The 13270-nt window shown below is 28.9% G+C and overlaps 1 protein-coding gene across 1 annotated transcript in view; it reads right to left on the bottom strand.

Moving 5' to 3' along the window:
- NaCP60E (Na channel protein 60E) overlaps nt 1-11661 on the bottom strand; it is a 153353-nt gene extending 141692 nt beyond the window's left edge. Inside the window, exon 1 of the mRNA XM_088267409.1 lies at nt 11459-11661. Within this exon, the coding sequence (XP_088123535.1) occupies nt 11459-11574 (116 nt within the window). The 5' untranslated portion in view covers nt 11575-11661. The remainder of the gene's footprint in view (nt 1-11458) is intronic.
- Between the last annotated feature and the right edge of the window lie 1609 nt (nt 11662-13270).

The following is a 13270-nucleotide window of genomic DNA, read 5'->3' as shown; positions in this document are numbered from 1 at the left end:
ATGACATTGTAAATGTATATGTATGTGATAGCACAAGACCCTTTTGTTATTGGTTAAACATAACTGAGCCAACCCCTCAGGGCCTTCAAAAACACTAAAATAAACGTCAATAACTGTCATTTAAAGATCATGTTTACGGTCCCATAAAAATATCTGTTCGTTTGGTTAGATAATATTATTTTCATAGATTCGTCTGAAAATCGAGCTATGATTTTATAAATATTCCAGTTTTTTTTACGAAAATGTAAGTAATATTAGTATTTAACCACTCACCGAGAATTTTGTCTACGGGTTTCGAGACGTTCCCGTCTCTTCGTCAGGACAATTACTACAACAACATGCAAATAATACTATACCTCACTACCACTTTCATTATTAATATTTTTGTAAAATAAATAAAATAATAATAATAAGTGTCGGGTTGTGGTCCCGTGGTTAATGTCGCGGACTCTTAAGTCAGAATTTCTCAGCTCGAACCCACTCTGCCACAATTTAATACCTATTTCTAATAATGGGCCGCTTAGGCTCACAGAAATAGTATGAAATTGAAATATTTGTGTAAATAATAAAAACACAAATATTTATTTCTCTTTAATAAAAAAAGCAAAAATGACTAACCACATAGTATTTAAATATTAAAAATACTCGAATTAAAAATACTAAATTATTAAGTTAACAAAGGTAAGGTTGTGGTCTGATGGTAAGCTTCTTTGATTTTTACTCAAAATTTCTGGGTTCGAGCCCACTCTACTACAGCTTGATAATAATTTATAATAACGGTGCAGTCAGGAATAAAAAATAATAAGAAATTGAAATATTTGTGTTTGTATAAGAAGTCTGGGTATTTACAGAGATTGCAGCCTGCCATGGCTTGTTTAATCACTACGCACACGTATAGCGTTCACCATTTTACCCATGATTGACAATCACACTTCTCATATTTTTTGAACGCACACATTTACCATATAATTTTCAATATATGAATTTTCAATATTGAATTGGTGAATGTTACACGTGTGTAAAGTGATCGCTTAAACTAGCCTATGATGGTCGTCAGCCCCGTAAATGCCCAGACTTCCCATATTCTTCTTCATCTTTGATGAGATGTCAAAAAATAATATATTCAAAAGTATTGTAAATAATTTCCTAATTTTCAGCACAATTAATTACAATGAAAACACTGGAGCAATGATATTTCAGCTCAAGAATAAAAATATTTTTAAAATAAATTCCGACTGCAAACAATGTCCGCTAATGAATGAAATTCTGAATGAAAAAGCGATTACTACAATAACGCCCTCATATTTTCGTGATTTAAATTATGGGCTATGGACAAGAATAGGATTTTTAAAGAAAAGTAATTAAGGAATATTTTGTTAGAAACGGGTGAAGACTGGGAGAGTAAAAGAAGGAATAAAACGGGAAGATTTATAACTCTACGTTTTTTTTCTTCTTGGAATGGGTCGACTTTCAAACGCCTGGAATCGTACCCTTACTTTTTAAAATAAATTAACATATTAATTGTTAAACTACTGTGTTGTTTTTATTTTAGGCAACAAAACTTTGTACGCAGACTAAGACCATAAATTGCGTGATGCAAATTTAATACATTTCTCTTAAATTTCATTTATTGATTGCGGTAATATTGATTAATTTTTAATTTCATGTTTACTTGGTAAATACCACAACTTCTTAAAATCTATTTTGATACTTATAAAGTCATTATATAACGAAACTAAGTATAAACTAGCTATTTTTATTATAAATTATTTTTAATTAATCTTTTACTAAGCAAATACCAGTTTTTCTTAAAATCATTATGAGACGTGTTTCGATGCATTCCCCATCATTTTCAAACACCGTATATGAATCTTAGTCTAAATATGTGTCTTTAGATCGTTGAAGGTTGAAGAGGCGGTGGGAACTGTTACTTATTTTTATTTATTAAAATAAAATATATCCATAATTATATACGGTAGAATGCATCGAAACACTGCATGGATTTTAAGAAAAAGTTTTGAAGTTTTAAATTTACTGAGTAAAACTTAAAAAAAAACATAATTTACGTCAATTGGTGACAAAGGATTCATATCAATTAAACTGCAATAATTAATTAAAATAGCTTAGACGGTAAAATAATGGGCCCATGGTAATTTTTATATTTTAAGTAAACGAAATCCTAGATATATTTAATCTGATGATACTTTCACCAGAATTATGAATGACCAAAGAAAAATACATTTTATTTATTGTTTCGGCATTAACTTTGTGGTAAGACATGTTATGTACAATGATTAAAGAAAACACTTGTTTTTTACCACTTGAGTTTTATTAAAGACTACATGTTTCAGAAGTTAAACTTCCATCATTCAGGTCTGTATAATAACTCATTATACAGTTATTATACAGACCTGAATGATGGAAGTTTAACTTCTGAAACATGTAGTCTTTAATAAAACTCAAGTGGTAAAAAACAAGTATTTTCTTTAATCATTGTAAGGAAAATACATATAACGTTTTGAGTATGTCCAAATACTTGTTCACAAAATCTGGATTATCTCCAATTATAGGAGTTATTTTCATATGATTTTTGACATCTCATCAAATATGGAAGTCTGGGCATTTACCCATTTATTTCTGGGCATTGGTTCATATATATAGAACTTCTAAGAATTTGGAAAGTGTGGTTGTCAAAAATCGGTAGAATTGGTGAACGTTACACGTGTGTAAAATGATCACTTAAACCAGCCTATGACGGTTGTCAGCCCCGTAAATGCCCAGACTTCCATATTCTTCTTCATCTTTGATGAGATGTCAAAAAATAATATGAAAATACATATTTTTTAAAATGGTTGTACAAACATATTGACCTTTAATTTTCCTTAAAATATTGATATCTTGGTAGCCCTTACATGAACCAAATTTACAACACTTTCTTACAAATGTAATTGAAAGCACAGCTGAGAGTTATTTTAATAACCAATTTAAGCGAAGTATTCAATTTGTAACTAAGATGTGTATGAGATTTTTTATGAGACTATTTTGAGTAAGACAGATAACAAATAATGTGAAGGACAACGTGCCTTTGAAACCGTAAAGGTAAACTAAAACGTAATAAAGAATTATTACTAGACGTAATAAAACAACGAAATAATTTTTTCTACTTTTATTTTATTTGACCTGTAGAAAAAACATATGTAAAAAAGGGTAAACATATAAAGTTGTTTTTTATTTATTGTTTCGGCATTAACTTTGTGGTAAGACATGTTACAATGATTAATAATAATATTAAATTAATGTTATTATTATAATATTAAATTTACTATGGAAAAAAATGACGATAATACCCTAAATTTTCTTGATTTATCGATTAAAGTTATAAATAATAAATTAGATTTTAGTATATATCGTAAACCAACACACACTGACACAGTCATTCCAGCTGATTCCATTCATCCCATTTCACATAAAATGGCCAGTTTCCATTCATTATTAAATACACTTATTAATATCCCCCTCAGTAACTCAAATTATAATCGGGAATTAAACACAATTAAACTAATAGCAAAAAACAACGGGTATAATAGCGCGCTAATAGATAAAATGTTAAAAATAAAATTAAAAATAATTTTACCAAAAAATACAAATATTCAGCTCCTAATAATGATTCAATCAAAAATAAATCTTGGCGAAAAATTTTATATACGGGTTCAATAACTTAAAATATTTCGAAAATCTTACCCTCCCATATCCAACCTGCATATTATACAAATAATAATTTACATAAAATCCTCGATAACTCACAATCTAAAATCAATTTATTACAAAAAAGTGGTGTTTATGAAATTTCGTGTGGAGATTGTGATAAAAAATATATTGGCCAAACTGCGAGAAATTTAAAGATTAGAATTAAAGAACATCATAGCGGTCTTGTTAGTAATTATTTTTCGGAATTTGCAAATCACATAATAGATACTAATCACTCATTTCACTCTCATAAATTATAATTATTACACCTTGTTCCATATAAAGGCCAAATTATGAATTATCTCTAAAATTTAGAAATCCAAAAAAACTTGTATTCTAATAATAATTTATTAAATAATATATTGTTTCAAAATTCTTCACCATTGCTTTCCATTATTCCTTTGTTTTCAAACCCTTGACTAACCCCTTCCCCTTACTTTCCCCTCTCCTTATTCATAGAACAATTTTATATTTTAGTTATTATACAGATCTGAATGATGGAAGTTTAACTTCTGAAACATGTAGTCTATAATAAAACTCAAGTGGTAAAAAATGAAGTGTTTTCTTTAATCATTATAAAGTTGTTGTTTTATTTTAAAAAATGCAGTTCCACCAAAAAAGGGTCTGCACAAAACTTAAATCTCATAAAACGGAGATTATTAAGAATGTTTATTTATTTATTTTATATAAACTTACATAGACAAAGAAAATATTCCAATTAAATTATTTTGATAGACATTTCCACATTTAACATATCTTTATACCAGTTACGCGGTTCCTCTCCAAAAAAGGACTAAGCTTGTTTTTTTTCGATACTAACCTTACATAAAATTCCTTATCAATTACTGAATTTCACGAAAATTGAAATATCAATTAATTTAAGGAATATACTCAAATAACGCCATTACAGATACAGATCTCAACAAAGCGTTATTGCATTATATTAAAAATCTATTTTTTAAGAATAAATTACTAAAAAGGACTTTAATTAAAAACGAAATAGTACAAACAAACTAAAATGCGATAAACCGTATTTTAAGTGCCCGCTGTTAGCTTTATTTTTATAGTTTTAATTATAATTTTACTGATGTTGAAATTACTTCAGATGTTTAAATATAACCTCAGCTGAGAAAATGCTTTTACTGCCTATTAAAAGACGATAAGCTCGAGAAATTTAAAGATATCGCTTAAAAAACTCCCTTAAGTTTTTGGTGAAATATCGCGTTCAAATTAAAATAAGAGGATAATACCATTAACTCGTTTTAAATTACGCGATAATTTATTCTTTAGCTTCATCGATAAGTACTTTCCAATTCTTGCATTAATTATTACCAGTTACCGTTATCATTGGATATCCGATCATCAATGTTCCAGTTGTTATTATATCATTGAATTGATCTCTTATTACACAGGGTTACGTATTTTGACATTATTTTTTATATTATTTTTTAACATCTCATCAAAGATGAAGAAGAATATGGAAGTCTTGGCATTTACATGGCTGACAACCGTCGTAGGCTGGTTAAAGAGGTGGTAATCACTTTACGCACATGTAACATTCACCAATTCTACCCAGTATTGACAAACACACTACTCAAATTCTTGGAAGTTCTACGTATATATATATATATATGAACCAATTTTGAAACATAGTTCTTGAATCACTAGAACTTCATTAGAGACATATATTGATAAGATATCAAAAAATAATATGAAAATAACTCCTGTAATTGAAGATAATCCAGATTTTGTGAACAAGTATTTGGACAAACTCAAAATGTTATCAGAAAAATATTTTTAAAATAATTTTTTGGTATTAGTAAACCCGAAAAAAGGGGAGATTCAATAATATTATTTCTACAAGTATGTCAAGGTGAACATTTGGTATCGTCTACATTTAGTGGCAAAACTCAAAAGGCAGGACATATTGCAAGACAAGACCCCACTTGGACCCTAAAATTTTTACGATGGAGTCCTTGGAAGAACAAAAGAGGTGTCAGAAAACCCCAAAAGATATGGTCCAACGATATAGTCACTGTAAAGGGTAGAAACTGGCTGCAAGCAGAAACCGACCAGAGGAAATCGAAAAAAGGGGAAGAGGCCTATATCCATCAGTGTAGGACAGAGAATTCATCAAAATGAAGCAGAAATCTAGAATTCGGTAATAAACTAATATGTCTACTATATATTTATATTTATGCATATTTACAAAATGTGGATATTGAAAAACACGATTCAAAAAGTATTTTCACACGTATCCTAGTACGTTTAAAAATTGTTCAGATCTTACATACATTTATTTCAAAATCTTACATACGTGTATTTCATGAAGCCTATTTTAAACCATAGATATCGCTCACGAAGTTGTACTCGACAAAAGCTGTTGATATTTTCAATTGAAGAATACGAGTATTAACATTGAAAGCTTCCTACATTTCCGCATCTAATATAAAAGCTCCGGGTTTCCTATTAGACTTCACTTGCAAGGGGTTAAATAAAGATTTGTAGTGAAAAATTTTCAAAATACTAATATATTTAAAAAGTTAAATACTATCTCTCGGTTAAACAATATTATTTCTTTTATATACCATCTACAATTTTCATATGCAGTTTTCAATCACCGATAGAACTTCAATTTAACACAATGTATACATAAAGTGATTACTTTAACCAGCTAATGTCAGACCTACATATGTCAAGACGTCCATATTCCCAAGATTTCTTTATCTTTGCCAAGATATCAATGAAAATTTCGAAAAAAAAAATATTTATTGAAGTAGAAATTAAATATAAAAGAGAAAAAAATATACTTAAAACCAATATTTTGGATTTACTCGCACATAAATGTAGTATTTTAAAGAAAAATGTAAAAATCTTAATAGTAATTGAAGTCCAGACCTGAAAAATCAATGAATGAATTTGGTTGGTATATAAATTTGATTATAATAATTATATCACATTAAAAGTATACATATTTCTTTTCTGAACATCTGAAAAAAATATAATATTTCATCATAATCTGAAACGGGTTAAAAAAAAGTAAAGAGCCAGGACTAAAAACGTTTTCAAGATAAAAAAAATTAACAAGGATTTTCAACCTCCCTACCTTCAAGCGGAGCCTTGTTTAAAAAAATATGTACAAGGGTTCACTCCTGAGTAAAATTTTTTTACCATTACAATATGTGTACTATGTATGATTAAACATTACAGGTGGTTTGGGCGGGAGCATGACACCGAAAGTTTTTAAGGGACTTTTGTCCACGGATGTTGGCAGTGCTAAAGGGTTCGTAAGTCATACAGTATGAACATTATTCAAATATTGGCTGAATGGAACCCTGGAACACAATGGACGACTCTGAATGAAAACATTCGTTCGTTTTATGAATAAGCCGTCTGAAATATTTTCAGTTTTTTTAAGCTGAAATCGGTCACCAAACACAGGTATACTTGATGCAAGTGGAAAGAACTAGATTTTTGTCAACATTTTAATAAAGACGATGAAGATAATGTAGTGTACAATTTAGCGAGTGTTGTCCTATCAGAGTGTTAACCAGCTTTGCAAAAAAATATTTTTAAAATATTTTTTTGACATTTCAACACAGATGAAGAAAAATTTAGAAGTCTAGTTATTTACAGGACTTGTGACCCATCTTTAGCTGGTAAAGTGATCACTTTACACATGTACAATACTCACCATTCTACACATTAAAGAATATAATTAATGCCATGACGCTGTATACATGAGTTTGCAAGAGACATCTATGTAGGGTTTAAAAAGTTTCTATTTAGTAGAAACCCTGTATGGGTAAATGCAAGATCTTAAAATCTGCTCCCAAGTGCAGGATAACCAGATTCGAACACGCTCACAATGTTATTCTTTTTTAATAAATCTTCATTAAAGTATTTTTCCTAAAAATTATGTGTTTTTAAAGTATTGCTTAAAATATGAATTATTTTTGTCAATATCTTTTTAAAATTTGTCCTTTTGATGGCTCTACGACCTGATCGGACCTGTATTTTTAATCTCATTATTATTTCATCCAATAATAAGTACTAAATCATAAAATATCACAGCAAAGCGCCCTAGATATGTGTTTTACGAAAATGGCGGAACAGAAATTATCCAAAATTAAAATTATTAAGATATCATATATTTCTATTTCAATCATTTATCCAGTCCTTTCCATGTGATAATCAAAATGTTGATAATGATCCTTTATCTTAAATATGGTTTTAACAAGAAAAAACAAAATGTGATCAAGAAGAATTGTAATAAAATAATTGTATTGAATTATTTGAAAGTAAAATTTCAAAATGAAATTCTCCATTGCGAAATACTATCACTGATTTTAATCCATCGTAAAAATGTTTCCCTCACAATAAAATTACAAATCCTCGAATAATGAAATTCAGAAATCCTGGAAACCTACAATACTTTACCTCCGATACCGTTTCAGACTCATCGAAAATTCATCGAAGGCAGGGAAAATGCTCGCCCCCCATGGGATACTGTCCGTAGGGATGAGATAATGATTTTTCCGAATTTTACAAGTTATCCGTGCAAACTGTAGCGGTATAGAATTTTCACATTAAAATTCATGTAAAATATCTTAGGAAAATTCCTAAAACCGTTAGAAAAACGCAATTCAGCCTTTTAAGCAACATGTTTTAGTTATGCAAAATGGTTTGAAATGAACAAGGGTAGATTTAGAATGCTTTCATGGTTATCAGGGTTTTTTATATCACTAATAACAATTAATGGTCGGAGTGTATTTATGTTTTTTTTCTACGCTTTAATACTTATGGATTAATGTTAATATTTATTCGTTCAAATATACATATAATATATATATATATATATATATATATATATATATATATATATATATATCTATATATATATATATATATATATATATATATATATATATATATATATATATATATATATATATATATATTTATAAATATTTATATATATATATATATATATATATATAAATATATATATTTATATATATAAATATATATTTATATATATATATATATATATATATATATATATATATATATATATATATATATAAATATATATTTATATATATATATATTTATATATATATATATATATATATGTATATATATATATATATATATATATATATATATATATATATATATATATATATATATATATATATATATATATATATATATATATATATATATATATATATATATATATATATATATATATATATATATATATATATATATATATATATATATATATATATATATATATATATATATATATATATATATATATATATATATATATATATATATATATATATATATATATATATATATATATATATATATATATATATATATATATATATTCCCAGGGGGGTCAAATAATTAAAAGTGATTTTTTCACTGTAATATTTATTCAATATTACCCTGGACTGGTACCTGAAGCGGAGGGCTGATCACATTTCCTTCATATGTTTACGATCAAGATAATACTGCGTTTATATAATGCAGTTCCCTATGTACCATCGGGTGTGGATGAGGGTTTGAATTATTGAAATAATAGGGTTAATTATTTTATTATTATTAATTTAATGTAATTCACAATTGAAAATTCTAGGCAAGAAATAGTCAAATTAAACTATGAAAAAATATAGGGATTTAGATTCCTAGCAAATGATTCAAAGATTCGCAATATTTTCCGTATTTGGGGCGCTGTTTGCTTATCGCAATAAATTCCGACAGCGTAGCGGATCAAACGTAAATTTATAGGCAATTATTCAAACTGAACCTGATAATGGCGTACCACGTCCTGCCGTCGCTGTCAGCAGAGGCTCGCGAGCAAACGAAACTAGCTAATTACGTGCTTTATCGTTCCATCTCTACAATAATGCGCCCTCATACCACCATAACCATTGACAGCCGGTAATTTAACAGTATTTAGCAACGCGAGTAGGTATTAAATGAAACAATTCGTTTTTATAGAAAAACAAAAGACTGCCCACCCCTTCAGTAAGCGGAGTGATGGTTAGTTAGTTTTACAACATTTTGAGTGTTATTATTTTTTTGACATCTCATCAAAGATGAAGAAGAATATGGAAGTCTGGGCATTTACGGGGCTGACTACCGTCATAAGCTGGTTTAAGTGATCACTTTACACACGTGTAACATTCACCAATTCTACCCATTATTGACAACCACACTACTCAAACTCTCGGAAGTTCTATATGTATATATATATATATATATATATATATATATATATATATATATATATATATATATATATATATATATATATATATATATATATATATATATATATATATATATATATATATATATATATATATATATATATATATGAATCCATTTTGAAACACTGTTTTTGAATCACTAGAACTTCACGAGAGACATCTATTGGTGAGATGAAAAGAAGCTTTTTATTGAGCAGAAACTCTTTTATTAGAATGTGAGGTCCGAACCCTGGATTATAATCACACACGTGAAAAACGCCCTGAAAATGCCCCGTAAATGCCCAGACTTCCAAATTCTTCTTCATCAAAGATGAGATGTCAAAAAACAAAAAAATAATATGAAAAATACTGCAATAATTGGAGATAATCCAGATTTGTGAACAAGTATTTAGACATACTCAAAATGTTGTAGATGATACTCTATTTATTTTTTAATCAAAACCTTCAGGTAATGGTGAGGTCTCTAAAAACATAAAAATTGTACAACATACAACTAAAAAACCTAATCCTCTGTGTGTGGTTACATATAAATGTAGGTATGGATTTGTTGTAAGAAAGATCTAGGATATAGTTTTATGTATTTTTCGCCTTGAAAATAAGTGAAAAACAGACTTCATTTTTATATTGTAGAAAACATTAAGTCTTTGCAACATCTACGATACCATAAAATACGATACGATAAGATACGATAGTACAAAGTGATTAAAACTAATAAAATATTTTTGTTCATATTTTCCGCTGATGTTTTAAGAAAATTTATTATATGGTAACATTGTTTTAAACCACTTATTTATACTTTTTTATTACCTGTGGAAGACGACAAGGCATTTGTCGAAACTGGTTAGAAAAAAGTGTTTGATTATTTTTTTCATTATTAAGAAATAACAATTTACCTGATATAATATAAATAAATGTAAATATAAATATATATATTTATATATATATATATATATATATATATATATATATATATATATATATATATATATATATATATATATATATATATATATATATATATATATATTATATATATATATATATATATATATACATATATTAACATATATAAATATGTAAAAGTCACGTTCTTAGTAGATATACATTTTATCTTAGTAAGTTTTAGTAAAAACTACTGGAAAAATGTGATGGATATTACAAGTAAATAATGGAGTAATAATATTTAGAAAACAAATATTATTTAATTTCAAAAAAATGCTGTTCATGTATATATATTTTTTTAATTGAATCAAAACTATAAAATGAATTTCTATCATAATACAGTATGATCCTTATGAAACTTTGAGAAGTTTTGAAGCTATGAAAAAAATGTGTTAAAAAAACGTACCTACTAGCGCGAGTCTGGATTTACAGTAAGGGATTTTTAGTATTAATAACACGGAAGTGTATGTACTTACTCTGCCTCCTCGATGGTCTCAGTCATGGCGAGAAACACGCAGTTGAGCAAGATGGTGGCCATGACGACGTAGTCGAATAGCTGGTTGGTGCAGAGGTAGATGCAGGCCCTCCTCATGGGGGACCAAGGCGACCACCAGAAGAACGAGCTGGTGGCCGTGAAGCGATGGATGTAGTTCTTCCGAAACCGCTTCGACACCACGCAGAAGGTCTGAAAAAAAAATTAACAATTAGGACAATTCTGGACGAATCAAGAACGTATAATCATTCGATTCCAGTCTGAGTAATTCTTCTTCTTCTTCTTCTTATTATTATAGGCCTTGCGGCCTGTTTTTAAGAGGAATTAGCCTCCTGCGACGTCGATTCCCAGCTATCGACCCATCTCTTTGGTGGTCTGCCCGGGAGTCGTCTACCATGGGGTTGGCCGAACAGTGGGATGTGGGGGAAGTCTGGATGGTTCCTTTCTCCCCACTTAACGACATCTTCAATCTCACATATTTCCCTGATCCTGGCATTTCTGATTCTATCTCGAAGACTCTTGCCTGTTATACTTCTTAGAGTCTTCATTTCTGACACTCTAAGCGCGTTTTTTGTGGCAGCGGTGTCCGCTCTACTTTCGATTCCATACGTCATGATGGATCGGACACAAGTTTTATACATCTTGATTAATTGATCCTGAGTAATTGTAAGATGAAAACCCTTTTCAGTGTTTTTATGGCATCGAAAACTGGACTTTCACCACAAGAAATTGTGAACAAACTAAGCATTTGCTTATTATCATTCATTTCAAGCCTGAGTAATTGTAAAATGCAACATCTTTTTAACGTTTGTATGCTATCAAAAACTGGATAGTATTCACTGGACAATTCTTAGCAAATTAAGCACCATAATCATTTAATTCAAGCCCAGAGTACTTGTAAGATTCTTCATTTTTCAGCATTTTTCTATGTTATCGAAAACTGGACTTTTACCCAAGCTACCACAAAGAAGATTGAAGAATTCGAAAAGTGGTAATATAGTATGATGCTCTTAATATCAAGGGTTAAGAGAGTTTGTAACAAAGATGTTTTGGGACCCATGGGAAAAGAGTGAGAAGTTATAAACACAATAAGGAAGAGAAAGATGGGGTACTTTTTTCATTTTGTGAGGGGAGATAAATTCGTTGTTATAAATGAAAACTTGTTGAAAAACGCAACGTTAGAAGAAGACGTATCTTCATTGAAAAGAGTTCAAAATTTGAGAAAACTCCAATGTAACAAAGCTTCCACAAATAAAAATGAAGAGAACTTAGGTTCAACGTGGAGTGAGACAATAAAAATGTTCATGTTTTGACTAACTTGAAATAACTAACTAAGCATCACACCGCTTCCCCTCAAGAGTAGACAAAGAGAATAGAACGTCACACCAATCTGTCTTTGCATGTTTTAGCCATGTTTTGGCCAAGTTGATATTTTTCAATTGCGGAAAATCTGTGATGAAAAGTCGAATGGTGAGCATATTGTCCTCTCAGGAATTTTAAAAACTGTCTTTCTCTGCATTGTATGTATGTCTCAACGAGAATCAACATCACACACACACACACACGCACATTCATTCATTTGCTAGATCTACACTAAATATTTGGTACTAATCTTTATGTTTCTGTGGTTAACTAGAATTGGCTTGTTTAATATATATTCTTTTAATGTTTTGTTTTGTATATGTTGCTGTTGTTAACTCCCTTTGTATATACATACCAGCCGATTTTTCTGACTCCAGACTTGACCTTAGATTTCATTTAAATTCATCAGTCACTTTGTGTTAATACCGATGAA

Source organism: Brachycentrus maculatus, unplaced genomic scaffold (assembly GCF_059751285.1).
Source record: "Brachycentrus maculatus isolate JH-2025_06_01 unplaced genomic scaffold, ASM5975128v1 h1tg000294l, whole genome shotgun sequence".
NCBI lineage: Eukaryota > Metazoa > Arthropoda > Insecta > Trichoptera > Brachycentridae > Brachycentrus > Brachycentrus maculatus.
This window is presented reverse-complemented; position numbering and strand designations above follow the sequence as displayed.